We start from the raw sequence: 15,817 nt of genomic DNA, 5'->3' as shown, positions 1-15,817 counted from the left end.
TAGGGGGGGAAGGAAAGAAGGCAGGAAGAAGGGAAGGAAGGAGAAAGACAAAACAAGTTTACTGATAAGAGAAAACACAGTATTAGATATTTAACCAGCAAGCACATAGATGATATGCAGTGTATCCATTTTAATTTGTATTCAATGATTTAGGAAGCAATCGCTAGAAAAAAGAAGTTAATAATTAAAAAAAAAAAAACCTGACACTGAAAAATTACTAGCTGGTTAAAAAAATCCTATGCAAGCTCTGCTTAACTGTTATTTTCATAAATTACGTATACTGGGCCAGTTCTTGAAGAGTCAAAACCAATACACTTTTTCTATTCTTTCTATATTGCATGGCAGGCACTTGGCAAATACTCGCTGCAGAAATGAAACAACTCATGCAAGACAGCCAAAATACCCACCTGAAAAGCTGCAGGAAAGAGGGAAAGCCTCTGAAACCCACAATTTCTTAAGTGTAAAAAGCATAATCAGTTTGCTAGTGTGAGAGATCAAATGAACTCTTTACAAAACAATGTATAATATTTGAAAATAAGTAAATTAGTAGAAAATCAGTAAAGTTACTTACAAAGCAATCTAAAAAATAGAACATATTTCTCAGAAAAGATAGACTCCAAATACTCACCTGATTTTGTAATGGAAGAACATTGTTTTGAAATGTTTAAATAAAATAGATTAGAGTGGATTAAGTGTTCTCTCTCTCTCTCTCTCTCCCCTATCCTTTATGAGCTCTTTAAATTCTACAAGTAACAATGTTAGGCCTGATTCTGAATCCTGGAAAGTATAACTATACATCTTCTGGGTATATGATAAATATCACAGGTATTTTTAATTATTAATTTTTTTGGTACAGGGAATTGAACTCAGGACCTTGCGCTTGCCAGGCCTGCATTTGTGCCACTAAGCTACATCTCCAGTCCCAAATGTCACATTTAAAACCAAGGCCAACTCCTAAAGGAAGCTATCAGTGTTTGTTACCTAAATTCAGAATGTAAACACATTTGTTATTACACTTACGCTTCCTTTATGAATAGAATATTTAGGTAGTCTTTGTGATAACAGATACCTGCCTATAAAAAACTAAATATTTTAGTACTCAAATACTAAATATTTTATTTTAGGATATGTATGCACTGTATTCTCCAGAATAAAAACCTACCCAGAGGAGGCAGACTCTACTTCAAAATTAGTACTTTAGTTAGTATAACAAGATCACTGTTTTCTATAATTTAAGTTACATTAACTCCTTAGCTTTCTCTGTCTGTCTCTGTCTCTGCTCTCTATATATTTTGGTACCAGGGATTAAACTCATGACCTTATACCAGCCACACAGGTGCTCACACCACTGAGATAAACCCCAGCCCAAAGCTGTATATTGTTTACTTCTATTTCAGTGTAGTGCTTTTAGGTCTTAGAGGCTAGGTTGTGATGCAGTTATCTAATATTTGTTAGCTTTTTCTTCCCTTTTATATATGAGCATGTTGCTTATCACATGTTATGTACTTATTATTATTGTGTTCTTTACTATTGGCTTTTTCTTCCTTTGGATGAAGAAGCCAACCTTTGCCAAAGAGTTTTTTATTTTGTAGACATTCAGTTATTCTTCCAGCCATACACAACAACTTTCCAAACTGGAAAAATAACAGAAAACCCCACCATGCTTTAAACACTTTCTCTGACGATTTCACCTTTTCCTACTTTCCTCTCCTGGAGAACTGTCCCTTTTGTTTCTTTAACAGTTAATGCACATTAGAAGCTGCCTCTTTCTCATCTAATCACGCTGCTATCTCCAGTTGCTTTCAGTGACAAAGAAGTACACTTAAGCCAAGTTCTCACCAAGCGTTAGCCAGGCAGACAGGGAGACGCAGAGCAGAAGAGGGCACATCTCTAGGGTGAGGAAATATTAGGCATTTTCAAGCAACTGAAATCTTAGGTCAAGTGGATGGGGCACAACCCATCGAGGGGCCAGAGACTCCCTAGGAGGAACAGTAAACAGGTGGAGGAAGCTTTCAAGCCTCCATAAAGATGGGAGTCTTTATTCTCAGAGAAATGGGAAGCCACTGAAATGTTTTAAGTGATACACTTGATGGACGATGTTAACGTACCACGGTGGTTGCACTGTGGATTACGGAGAGACGATGGACAATGGATTGGAGGAGAGTGGAAAGGGTGGGTAGGAGGCTCCTGGCCAGATGTGACATTAGTGTAGTACAGGGCTGGGACAGGCGATGAGAGCAATGAATGGAGACCAGAACCACCGTGAGTTGCTGAGAGGCTGGACAGGTTGGAGCAGGAGATGAATTCATCTCCTGCTAAATGAGTCTCTGGGCTTCTCTGCCTTCAGCACCTGGAGGACCAGACGTGTGACGTACTAAAATGCAGAGCACTTGAGCGGCAGAGGAGATCAACAGTTCGCTTTTAGACATGCTAAGATTATATCCCTACGTGTCATCCAAGTGTCAAAAGAGACTACTGTGGGAGAGGGAGAGATACAGAGGCTCTGTCGCTGATGCAATCCTGAAGTTCACAAAAAGGTCAGGCAAGATGTTTCAATTTTCACTGTGCTGAAGGTCTGGCTGCCAGCGGATGGGATCTGGGGAGTTAAATGGATCACAAAGGCTCTAATTTTTTAAAGTAGATTAATCGATCGATGAGTTCATAGCTCATAGGGCTTATGAGAATGTGGAGCCTACTGGGATGAGGCAGGTCACTTGGGACACACCTCTGCAGGGTGGGCCTCGTCCCTGGTGCCTTCACTCCGACCCCTTCCAACTCGCTCTGCTTCCTGGCTGCTTCCTGGCTGCGGGAGGTGAGCAGCTTTGCTGCCCACGCCCTTCTGCCAAGTTGTTCTGCCTCACCGGGGGCCCACAGCCGTGGAGCTCGCAGACTGAAACCTGCACAGCTGTGAGCCAAAATACATCTTCTCTACTTTAAGTCGGCTTTATCAGGAATCCTCTCACAGTGGTGCACAGATAGCTCACATAACGGTTCTGTGCTACACAAGGCTTTTCCTGTACAATTTTCTTTTTCATCCCCCTCATATCCTGTTTTAGAACAAAATAGATAAAGTTAAAAACAAAATGTCAATACAGATGTCTAAAATAAAAGTTTTAAGGCAAGGAAATACTTTGCATTAAAAATAAAAACAAAACAGAACAATAAAAAGCTAGTAAGTTCACTAAAATAATCCTCAATCATCTCCTTTCTTCTTTTGGTCTTTTTGAGACCGGGTCGCGCTATGCAGTTCAGGCTGGCCTTGAGCTCACTTTGTAACCCAGGCTGTTCTTGACCTCACAAGGATCCTCCTGCCTCAGTCCTCCAAAGACTGTGATTACAGGCATGTGCCACCATGCATAGTTTCTTATTCTTTTTTTTTTTTGGTCTTGTTTTGTTTTTTGAGACAGGGTCTCACTAAGTAATTCATTCAGGCTGGCCTTGAGTTCGCAATGATTCTCCAGCCTCAGTCTTCTGGGTACAGGATTTCAAGTGTGTGCCATCGTGCCTGGTTTCTTAGTGTCTCTTCAACACAGTTCCTTTTACTCTGACTTTGCATCACTTTATACATGTGCTTTAGCATTATGCAAATGCAGGTAGTGTTCATGAATACTTTTGTTTACAAACAATTTGGTCTGCAAATGGAAGCGTCTGACAAAACTTTGGGTTTGTTTGCCAATTCTGCACTAGGTGACAAACACAACTACAGCCATCTTTCCCACACAAACATGAATGTGGTCGTCTTTCCAGAATTGTGGAACTAATTAAGTCCATAAACTGAGGTACTGTATTTGTTATAGTATGTGTGCATGTGTATGTGTATATCTGTGTTCACATGTTTGTATGGATTTATACACCATGTATATGTATTTATATAACACACTAATATTTTATGTGTGCATTCTTTATACAGTGTTTTCCTTGAATACATGCTTATTTCATGGACAATGAGATACAAGTCTCTAGAAAGCAGACATCATCTAGAGAAGCTGACATAATACTGTAATCAGGACTGATGTACAAGGATTACAGCCTGTCAATAATTTGAGAAGCTACATTAATATTTGATTATAAGATCTCCTACAATTGCTGGGGATGTGGGTCAGCAGCATAGTACCTGCCTGACAAGTATGAGGTCATGAGTTAAATCCTTGGTACAAAATAATAATAATAATAATAATAATTTTAAAAAGATCCCCTACATTTACCTTTTCATGTACTCATTCCAAGTTTCTAAGTCAGTCTTTGCTTTATGAACTTTATTTACTTTATTCTGCTCCAGAATTGAGATTCTGAATCATGGTAATGAGCTAGCTATTGTTTTATTATTATTCTGGCTAAGATTTTCATATGTGAGTGGTGTCTACTCCTTGATGTGCAAAAACATTGATTGCTCAAAGATCTATCTATACATTACCCAACTATTCATCTATTCAAAGAGCTCCACTAACTTATAGATGAAGGCATAATAGCCCACCAATATATAAGGAATTTGCTGTTATAATTTTCTGCAATCTAGAACTTAGTCTCTAACAAAAGCATCACTTCAACAGTGTTAATCTGTAGTTTTCAAATGCTAGCATATGGTAATACTCGTACCCTGGTAAAATTCTATTTTTAACTTTTGTACAGACTAAGGCACTTTGGCTGTTTCTACTATTGAGTCTCCACACAAAGAATAAAAGAGAATCACTAATGACTATCAGTTAATGATTCTTCTTCTGTATCATGAATGACAAGCCCTGAGTTGCTAAAAAATAAAAATAAATAAACTGTAGGGAAATACTACATTTATTTTGAGAATAACAGAATATTAATACCCTGTCATGGAAAGGGAATTTTAATTTATTAGTCTACTTATTTGTGTAACCCATGAACAGCCAGTTTAGAAACACAGCAAAATCACAGGACTATCTATAAGTAGTCACTGCTTATAAGTAACTCCTCTAGTTCCACATAATAACCTTCTCCCTGAGCTACATTTCCAGATCTTTTAAAATTTTTTATTTTAAGAGATTTTGGGATTTTCCTGCCTCAGCCTCCTCTGCAGTGTTGGGATTATAGGTGTGTGCCACCATACCTGCCTAAGAAGGCTTTGTTACAAATATTTTAAATTGTTTTTAAATTTTACATTAGATGTTTTAGTCTTTGCCAGCAAGAACTGCAACTTTCCATGCTGACCCAATACAATAAACTGATAGAAACATGATCCACGTAGAAGGATTAGCACAGAAACAGTCACAACAATGGATGCAGAGAAAATTCACTAAATTCATGCTGCATTGTAGCATAATAGCCAGAAACCGATTTTGACAGGAAAATATTGTTGACATTCTTGTTTAGAAAGCACACAAGAAACTCAGACTCCAGGGCAATGAATGTTAGATTATTGCAAATTTGCATAACACAAGCCAGGCTGAAAGCACATAACAGAAGAGGTACAGGAAAAAGGATTCTGTTTTGCAAGAAAATTTTCAAGAGCAGAAGAATAGCACAAAGGAAATACCTTAAGATCTCGCCTTTCCAGATGCAAAAGTTCAGCCCCTCTGATGTCATGACGGATGAAGATTTCTTTGTACTCTCCCAAATTGAGCAGATCCAGCCAAGCAGCAACTTCCTCTGTGCCCCATTTTTGAACTACCAAAGTTAAGAGCAAAACCCCCTTAATTTCTACGTGCTCAACGCATTACAAAGCAAAGGTTGGCCATAGAAGATGCAAAACAGAGTGCAGAGGCAGTGCTAGCAAAGGAAAGGTCAAAAGTGGTGCTTCAACAAAACGAGGTCCTTTTTTCCCATGCAGGTTACCAGTCAACACAAAGATCTCACCATACAGAGACACTGATGACCGTGCACCCATGCTTAGTTTTTGTCAAAATCTTCATTGAAACTATCCAGATTACACAATATGCATAAAAAACTTATTTGCACCATTAAGATTAGTGGCGTAAGTTTTAAATAAGTGCTGATGATTTCCTTAAGTTTTCCTGAATAAAAACTGTTATGGCAAAAAATGAGCTAAACACGCTAATTAAAGAATTTGAAATCTAAAACGGGGCACTTAATTTTCACACACGTCCTGCTTACGGCCTTGCTGGCTTCACGTGTGGCTTTTATTAATTCTACTGCTGTTAATAACTGCAGCGATAAATGTGCTGTGAAATTAATTTGATGTCATTTAAAACTGTCAGTACTGATCTCTTAGATTAGTGATGGCGAACCATCGGCATGTATATCATTGTTTTTCCTTTAAGATTAAAGATGTTAACGTAGAGTTGGTTTTTTTCTAAACTAAAACCTCAGTATTCCGGTTGAATTGAAATGTTGCATTCTGTGTTAAATCAGCGGGTTTTGGCCAGCAGTTTCGCACTCAGTCTCTAAAAGGTTCACCATCACAGTGTGTAGTCATTCTCTTATATTTTATTCAACATTGTGTAGCTAGTTATTTGTTGCATTTGGTTTTTTAAATGCCTTCATTAGCTGCTCTATAAATATCACAAGTAAGATTTGTCTTTTTTTAAAAAAGTGACAGAACTTAGAAAATTCCTATAAATAAAGAATTTATGAGATGATGTGATTGTGAAAGGCAGCTCTCACAGAATTTGATGGTGCCTCAGTGCTTGCATAGCAGTAAGTTAACCTCCAAAGAAGGTGAGAAAGGAAGAAGGGTTTTTTTGAGAATGCAAGTATCACAGCAGATGGTCATTATCAGGGGCGTGAACTTGGGAGATAACTGTTTTAAGAGGAGAAGGAGAAAATATAATTTAAGCGGAAAATATATTTATCAAATTAAAGGAGGTAAGTGAAAGTTTCTATGTTCCACTTACCAAATGATCTCAATCTTGAACTTTAAGGAAGAAAAACAATTAGATTCCAACCAAGGTTTTGCCATATTAGGTTGATACCGTACAGTTCCATGATGGTTAGTATATTCATGACACTGGACAACGCTCACCGCTCTCGAGCTCTGGCACACTGGTATCACCTCACTTTCGAAAGTCACTTTTCCCCATCGTGTGGGCTACCTACCAGGCTGTGAGCTTGTCTTCTGCTTCTGAACCTTGTCCTTTTTAAACTTTGGCACTATACGAAATACTGTGCTTCTGTTGTTTCTTTTTGTGCAATCCATTGGAGGCTCCTGTTCACATTGAGTGAAAAAGAGATTTATTTTAGAATATTAAGAGAATAAAAGCCCAGTCTGTGAATAAGGACAAACGGGAAGAATTTATAAACGCTACACACTAAAGAACAGTGGTAACTTTTTCAAAAAGGCTCATGGTGTACTTTAGTACTGAAAATGTTCTGCTTGCAGTATAGTGCCGAGGGTCACAAACATGCTTTGCCCCCCTTATTTAAGAACAGTTCTATTTGAAAGTAATATTCCAAAGTTATTTTTCCTAAATGTTTCTTTTTCAAAGGTAAGTTCAAATTCTACTGTTTAAGTCTATATTCATAAGGAAACAGTCTGAACTGTACGTACCTCATTCTCATTGGGGTGTAAGATATAATACAGCCAGGGGATCTCTGTGAGCTTCTGTAACTCCACCTCCACAGAGTGTAAGGCACTGGACACTCGCTCCTCGTGCGGAGATTCTAACTGCTGCTGACCAGCAGTGAAAAGCAAAACGAAACAGGACTCAGTGACAACTTCAAATAGAACGACTTTCATTTTATGGCGAACAGCTTATTACGTTATTTTTAAAAAAATAAAACAGTGTTTAAAAAGAGCAAATTCTTTTGTATTTTAATTCTTTAATATCTGGATAGATTTACTCTAATTCGCATTTCTCAAAGATGATGTTCATAACTACTATGCTGATTTCACAATACAACGTTACTTTTGGTGTCCCTTCTAAGTAAGTCTTCTTGTCTCTCCCTTTCTCCCCTTCTGTCCCTCTTTCCTCTTTCTTTTCTTTATTCCTCTCTTCTAATTATCCATTCCCAGTGAAACTGTGTCACTTTTTGATTTGTGCCAAAAATTGTTTTGATTTACACAAGTCACTACAAGAAATAGTATTTTTTTATATTAGCAAAACATTTGAAAAGTTCTTGAAAAAATTAAAATAATTTTAAGAACATCCCCCAATTTTGAAATAAAAACTATTATAAAATCAAAGCAATGTGAAAAGTGGTTAATAAGCTGGACTACAGTTTGGATACTTTAAAGAAAATTTAGGGGCTGGGGACTTAGCTCAGCAGCATAAGTACCTGCCTTGGAAGCAGGCAGTCGTGGGTTCGATCCCTGGTACCGATAAAAAGGAAAAAGACAAAAAAAAAAAAAAAAAAAAAAGAAAATTTAATTGATTACCTGGTATTTACAGTAGTTTATTCAAAGAAGTTATTCAAATGTACTTACAAGTTGAATAAATGATTCAAAGGTGATTTAAACGCTGTATGCCCAGGGGTGGAAGGCAGTTGACTGGGTATTCGACCTGCTTTGTTACTAACTACAAACTAAGGGAAAGTTAACTGCTTTCAGGAGTCTCACTTGCCTCTTCCAGATATAGCACAATATGACCACATTACTCCTGAGGTCTCTTTCAGCTAATACTTTTATAAATTACTTTAAAACTGTAGAGAACCCATATAAGTATCCACAGAATTTCAGAACTCAAAATTCAGAAAGAATATTATCATTTATTATGATTTTTTACCTTCTCCTTGTTACTCAAGGTATCAATTTTCTCTAGTAGTTTAAAATATGGAGATTTTCTACCCTGTTGTATAAATTTACCACTTTCTTTTGTTGTCTAAGAATATATGCTTTATAACACCGATAACATGCTTATTATATAGTCATTCCACAATTGACTTCTCATAAGGAATAAACTATTTTAAAAATATACTTAACTACTGTGATACTATTGTCAAAGGATTTGATAATATTCACTAGAATATATTTTAAATCAAACATCCATTACTTGTCAATGACAGATAATTAAATTTGTGTGTGTGTGTGTGTATGTGGGATTCCTTCCATTTCAACACAATACGTTGATACATGCTAACAAAGAATAGTTACAAGCAAGGAAAAGATGATTAATGCATTCATTAGGCCTCCACACAACAGCATGTGTGAATATGATCAAATCTAACACTAGGTGGCGACAAGATTCAAACGCTAGAACATTTCCAAGCGGTGAGGTTCTTTTAAAGAAAGGCTGACTCTGGGCTAGCACTTATACTTGAGGTCCTCGGACTATGGTCAGATGCAGATTTGCCTAAATTTGACTTCAAGGAGTAAACTGAAACTAGGGATAGTTTTGGAATACAGATCTGAAACACTGCATCTATAAAGTGTCTTTCTGCAAGCACATCTAGAGGAACACGTCAATCGTATTTCAAATGTTAACTCCAAGAACAAAACCCATGATTTCTTCTGTTTTTGAGCAAAAACCAATATCCAACTACGTTTTATATAGCCCAAAGCTCTGAAAGCCAACTGGAGAGACCAGAATAACATAAACATGTGATGGCATTTATGAGGGGAAACACCCTCTACTCCTTGAAGGTACTATGTAGCCCAGACTGGCCTCAAGCTTGTGGTGATCCTCCTGCCTCAGCCTCCTTAGTTCTGGGATTGCAAACATGTGATAGTCATTTTAGCTTGAATGTTTTTTTGCTTAATCACTGTTTTGTTTTATATTATTTGTTACTACTATTATTGTCTTTTTTGATACAGAGTTTTACTATGTAGTTTAGGCTGGACTTGAACTCACTTTGTAGCTCAGGCTGGCCTTGAACTTGCAGCAATCCTCTTGCCTCAGCCTCCCAAGCGCTGAACGCAGGCATGCATCCCCACACCTGGCTAGTTTGGATCTTACCTCCAAAGTTTAGCTGTATAATTTCTGGAAGATGAAAGACTAACAAAACAAGAAGATCCAAGGATGGAGGCAAAAAGCAGCTTCTGCCTTTGGATCTGCTGCATGTAGGTTCCCTGCTGCAGGTGAAACCCACAGATTTCATCATTCTTATGTTATCAGTCATGTCTTTTCCTTACCAAAGGAACTCTGCCAACCAGCAAGGATTCTGTTTCATTATACAGTGCCTTCACATTGATGGCTATTTCAGTAGCGGTATCTCTTGTAAGACTCTAGAAAAGAAGAATGTCAAAGACACATTAATTTTGTACTACATTGAAAATACACCATTAGTAGTTACTTTAAATTTTAATCTTATAATTTAAGTTCCCTTTACAAATAACTTTTTAAAATCTACCAAAATTCTATAATTGCAAAATTTCATGTTTCTTCTAATTAATATATCACAGAAACAAAAGAATGCACTAACTACAGTGAATATATTCAGGACCACATTTCCACCTACAAATATATGTATGATGGCATCAGTATCTGCCATTCAACTACTTTGAAGATCACAATCCACAACACATTAACCACTGCCAAGTATCTTGATTTGAAATTCTGTATCCTTGCTTTTATGTCCTGAAGGGGCATTATCTGATCATATAGATCCTTGAACAACCTGAGTATGAAACACCAGAAATCTACTTATATGTAGATTTTTGCACTGTGTATATGTGATCAGTTGAAAAACTTGCAGATGAACTGCATAGCCCTGAAATACTGAAAAAAATTTGAGAAAAAGGTAGGTTATGAAGTTAGAAAATATAGGAAGGGAACAGTTTAATTTATGACCATAAAATAATGCACAAACATAATAGTTTAAAATTTATCAAAATACGTAATACAGACCTCACACGGTACCATTTGTAGTCAAAAGAAATGTAAACACAAAGATGCCATATTAAGTCACAACTGCATGAAATTAACTGCAGTACATACCGTACTACTGTCATAATTTGCAGCCACTTTTGTTGCTACTGCAGTGAGCTCAGGTGTTGAGAGCGTCTGCTTAAAATGCAGGTGATGCTAATCATGTTCACCTGAGCAGTTCATCGCTCCAGTAAATTAGGCATTCTAGTAAAAAATGATGTCTCATGAGTCTTGCATATTTTTTACTATGTGTAATACACACAACATGCAAAATATATGTTGACTGACTTTTTGTGTTATCAGTCAACGGCAGCTAACTGTAGTTACATTTTAAGGGGTCAAACATTATGCAAGTGTTGTGCGGGGTTAGAGTCCTTAACTCCTATATTATTCAAGGGTCAACTGGAGTTAGCTCCATCTCAGTAGTGCCAACCAAATTACTTTGCGGAATTAAAGAAATAAAATAATGTATCAGTTTTTTTCTACAACATATTACTGTACCATGTTTCATATTTCAAGAGTTATATTCTATCCACTCCATTTTATAATTTAGGAAAACAAAATGAAGCACAAATAGTGCCAGTGCACAACACTAATAAATAAAGCTGACACTTTCTAGGTTTGTCCTTTACCAGAGGGCAGGGGAGACAGTAAGAGGAGGAATGAGGAAAGATGGCAACGGTTAAAAAGAGATAGACTTGGGGGTGGGGAGGAACAAGGCGTTGGGTTTGGTCCTCAGGCAGTGTCAGTGATTAAAGGTGAGATAGAAAAGAGAAAAGAGAGAAGAGAAAAGAAGGAGAGGGAGAGGGAGAGGGAGAGGAGAGGAGAGGAGAACATCTATAAGCAGAAATCAAAAAATAGCAGGAAAAATAAAACAAAAATTTGGCCACAAATTTACTCTGAGTTCTGATAGACACACATACGGTATACACAGTGTTTATTTGCACGGCATATTTTGTAGTGTTCAAATACATGTGTAATACTAAAAGAATCTGTAGAATGAGAATTTACCATTCAGTCCTCACCTCCGGGCACCGCGGGTTGGCTTTGTTCAGTGCGTGTGAGCAGGCATTCACGGCGTGGGCCAGTTCTTGCTCTAGGAGACAGTGAATTGTGGCTGCTTCACAAATCCTGTGAGCAAAAATAAAATAAATGAACAAAAAAATTGTGGAGCATTGCTGATATTTTTATGGGGAGCAGAGTACTGAAGTAGGATAAAATTAAAAGCTATGAAGATTAGCAAGCAGAAAAAACATTTCAGTGGCACTCAATTATGGATTTTACAGGGTAACCTCACACCTCATCGCCACAAAAGATACTATATTGAAAATATATACATATACATATATAAGACTTTTTATTAGACAAACATTTCTAATGTGCTATTAACCAAATATAGTGATACTACTAAATTTTGCCCTACAATTGGAAAGTGAGAGAGGTCATAAATATAGAGTAGAAAGTTATGCTTTATTCAGTGAAATTTCAAATACATTAGAGGAAATGCAGTACTATATTTGCCATCCATATATGAATGTTTTACACAAATTAAATCTCACAGTCTTACAGAGCTATGACTCATTTTTCCCACTTTATAGATGAAGATACTAAGGCTCAGAGAGATTACAACCATATACAGAGTTTGTAACTGGGAAAGCCACGATCTATATCCATCCCACTCCAAAGCGTTTCTGCCACACTCCCTGACACTCAAAACTCCAAGAACAGCCCTGGAAAGACAAAAGCCTGTAAGGTACCAAGAGCAAAGAAGAGAACAGAAGAAAAGTTCCACCAGTTGCTAGAAAGTGATGTAAGGCTTACAGAAGCAGAAAAAGCAAGGCCATCCAAATACTTCTCACTTCTGACATCTGCAAGGATAAAAGACCTGCACTCTAGAAAGGACAGACAAGAAAACGGCAGAAGTCCTGCACACTTGAATCAAGAGTACAGGGCAGCAGTTTAATTGGTAAGCATTGTATTACACTCCAAAGCACAAAGAGACAACGTAAATGAACCTCAACATTACTAACTTAGAAATCATAATCGTAAGAAACTTTGGAGAATGGTTAACTTACTAGGAGAAGAGAGGTAGGTAAACGGTATTCTAATTTTCAAAGAATGAAAAAAGCAGACCAAATTTGACCAACCTCTCTAACTGTCAACTGCAACCGTCTCTTGGATATTTATAATGTAATTTAAGTTCTTCAGTCCAGCACAGAACCCATCATAATTTCCCTTTCCAATCTGCTTATGTACTTGCCAGGCATATAATTTACCTCTAGAGCATCAATTAATTCTTACAGTAAAGTAGATCTTATCAGTTCCCCTTTGATAGGTAAGATTTAGGTGAGGAGTTAAGACACTTGTCCAGGGTATCTTCTCCTCACTGAAACTTCATTTCTGTCCTCCAAAATTGGTTTATGAGAGTCTCTAAATCTGTTTCATGCTTGCCAGAAACTAATTCTAGGACTTCTGATTCTCTTTGGGAACAGGCTTCTCTCTGCATTCCATAAACATTCATTAATAATTATAAAGCAGTATTTTAAATGGATATATAGTGTAAATGTCATATATAAAATAGGAAATCATAATGGAAAGCGTACTACGTGGCAGAGAAAAAAAGTGTTTCTAGAAGTACAAGATCTGGCCTGTGGAGAGTGAAGAGGCGTTCAGACTGAAGGGTTCCTAGAAAGGAGCACAGCAACTATTGAGGTACAAGAGGCAACAAGTACCCCACTTTTTGATACCACCCATGGCTGGAACTACATATTCAAACTAAATCAAAAACAAAATAGGCTGTGATCAGAGTTCTCATGGTCCAGAGAGCCCGCAGGACCACAGTACCTGGTAATTAGCTCCTCTGCAGCCTGGGAGCAGAGCTGCATCTGGGACACCTCTTCCGTGGCCAGGTCAACAGCGTGCTGGATGTACAAGTGGGTTCGAAGGACCTGCTTTCCAGAGTCACCTTTCTGTTTATCTTCCCAAGATTTCAGTGTGCTCTCGAAGGCCTGTGTAATAAATGTTACTTTAGAATCTGAGACCGAGGTAAACGTATATTTAGACATTGAGTCTTTTGAAACTGTGATTGCTTTTTCTCTAATATAACATGTCATTAAATATATCACAAGTATTAGAAAGGACATTTTAAATGGGGCATGGTGATGAATTTCTATAAACCTGGCATTTTGGGAGGCTGATGCAGAAATATCTCAAGTTTGGGCCCACTTTGGAAAACTTAGCTGTTGTCCCAAAATTAAAAATAAATAAAGGGCTGAGGATGTAGCTTAATAACATCTCGCTTAGTAGTTCAACCTCTCAGCACAAAATAAAAAGCCATTTAAAATTTTCCTATTTGTAGTAAATAAAGGCAAATACAGTTAAAAACTCTCCATGTTTTGATTCCTTTTTACTATTTTACTAGGTAGCATGAATATTGTCAGACTTGTTTATTAAAGGTTGACTCTAATTAAAAATACATAATCTGAGAAAGACAAAATTATGAAGGTAGTAAAAAGATCAATGATTGCCAGGAAAGATGAATCTATGGAACACTGGGAATCTGAAAACAGTGAAACTATTCTACATGACACTGAGTGGAGCATACAAGTGATTACATATGTGGAAACCCATGGGGACACGACACAAACAGTAATAATAACTAGCACTCTCGTTAACAGTAATTATTAAAGTTGGTTCATCAGTGGTGACAGATGTGTCACACTGGTGTAAAATGTTAGTAACGGGAACTTCTGTGTGGTGGGGAGAAGGAAGCATGCAGGAACACTAAAATTCTCCGAACTTTCTACTCCATCTTTCTGAAAACTTAAATCTTTTTTTAACATTTAAAACAAAACTGAATACACATTTGTTCATATTTAAAACTACAATGACCTAAGTGATACATCTCAGAGACAATTTAAATCTCCCTTGTTTTCTATTATTAATAATTTATTTTTAAAAACAGCTTGACAAAACTACGGAAGAAGACTTTCTTTGTTGTTATTACGTACTCTGTCCCTTGTTAGCATCTGAGCTCTGTTTTTATGCACAATTTTGATAATTCCTGGAGGCTGAACCCATGCTTCACCATCCACCTGCACTGGGACTCCTTCATCACCGAATATAGTGATTTTTACTGTACGGCACTGAAATAAAACAAACACATTACTTCAGAACACAAATCGTCCTGAAGAATGGACACAATCAATCTCTGATTAGGCTTGGGTTTTCGTCCATGCTGTGGGGTTGAATTCCAATGCTTTACTACTTGTAATGACAGTAACAAGCAACATGACAAGAAAGTCGATCTTCTACAAAAGGGTGGGCGTCATGTGCCACAGCTTCCCTCATCCCTCCATGGCCCAAGAAGTGAAGTCAGATTTGATCAGGGAAACCAACCTGGGCTATTCGATGATGCTGCAGTTTAATGACCCTTGACACTGCCATTTGCATGCTATCAAATATTGCGACAACCTCCAGGATTTTGTCATCAAATGATGGTGCAGTAAATATCTGAAAGGAAAAGCTGCATTACATTTCACCAGAAGACTGGGTAAAGTGGCTAACTCCAATGTATCTACCAGGAGCTAAGCGACATCCCCAGAACCCATATGTATTATATGTATCCATTAGCAAAAATGTAAGTATTAGATAATAATAATCCAAAAAAAATCACTGACAATGGCTTAAAATAAACATAAGTTTTAAAAAGAGTTTTGATAGCCACATAGATATAATAATCTCTCATAAAGCATTTTTTGGACTAATACATTTCTAAATGTGTTAAACATCCATCATACCCATCTAGATGTTTTGATAAGATGATATATGTAGTTTTCAGAAATCTAAAACCCCAAAATGTGACAGAGTAATATAACTTCATAGGGTTAAAGTTAATAAACATGCAAATTTATGATCCACTTTACTTGGAATGTTCTGACAGACATATTGTATATGTATCTTATATCTTAACATAAGAACTTTTTAGTACATAAGAGTATGAAAATCGTATAAAAATCATCTAGACTGCCTTTATCTTACATATATTTTCACAAAATTAATTTATTCTAAAAATTAAATTTAGATTA

At 37.0% G+C, this 15,817-nt stretch overlaps 1 protein-coding gene across 10 annotated transcripts in view; it reads right to left on the bottom strand.

Annotated features, from left to right (window-relative positions):
- The window catches only part of Dgkh (diacylglycerol kinase eta), a 173,880-nt gene that overhangs the window by 12,504 nt on the left and 145,559 nt on the right, over positions 1–15,817 (bottom strand). For 2 of the 10 annotated variants that reach the window (XM_063232723.1, XM_063232727.1), the window contains 8 exons: positions 15,129–15,242; positions 14,741–14,875; positions 13,575–13,738; positions 11,756–11,861; positions 9,995–10,087; positions 7,475–7,597; positions 7,024–7,132; positions 7–5,634 (listed from right to left, as the gene is read on the bottom strand). In XM_063232723.1, the coding sequence (XP_063088793.1) occupies positions 5,384–5,634; positions 7,024–7,132; positions 7,475–7,597; positions 9,995–10,087; positions 11,756–11,861; positions 13,575–13,738; positions 14,741–14,875; positions 15,129–15,242 (1,095 nt within the window). In that variant the 3' untranslated portion in view covers positions 7–5,383. Of the gene's footprint in view, positions 1–5; positions 5,635–7,019; positions 7,133–7,474; positions 7,598–9,994; positions 10,088–11,741; positions 11,862–13,574; positions 13,739–14,740; positions 14,876–15,128; positions 15,243–15,817 lie in introns of those variants that run through there. The other 8 variants (XM_063232725.1, XM_013141153.2, XM_063232728.1 and 5 more) reach the window with 8 other exon arrangements.

Source organism: Cavia porcellus, unplaced genomic scaffold, assembly GCF_034190915.1.
Source record: "Cavia porcellus strain 051 isolate PalLab524CR breed Dunkin Hartley unplaced genomic scaffold, mCavPor4.1 scaffold_21, whole genome shotgun sequence".
In the NCBI taxonomy this organism is placed as follows: Eukaryota; Metazoa; Chordata; class Mammalia; order Rodentia; family Caviidae; genus Cavia; species Cavia porcellus.
The sequence above is the reverse complement of the archived record's forward strand: the minus strand, read 5'-3'. Positions and strand labels throughout refer to the sequence as shown.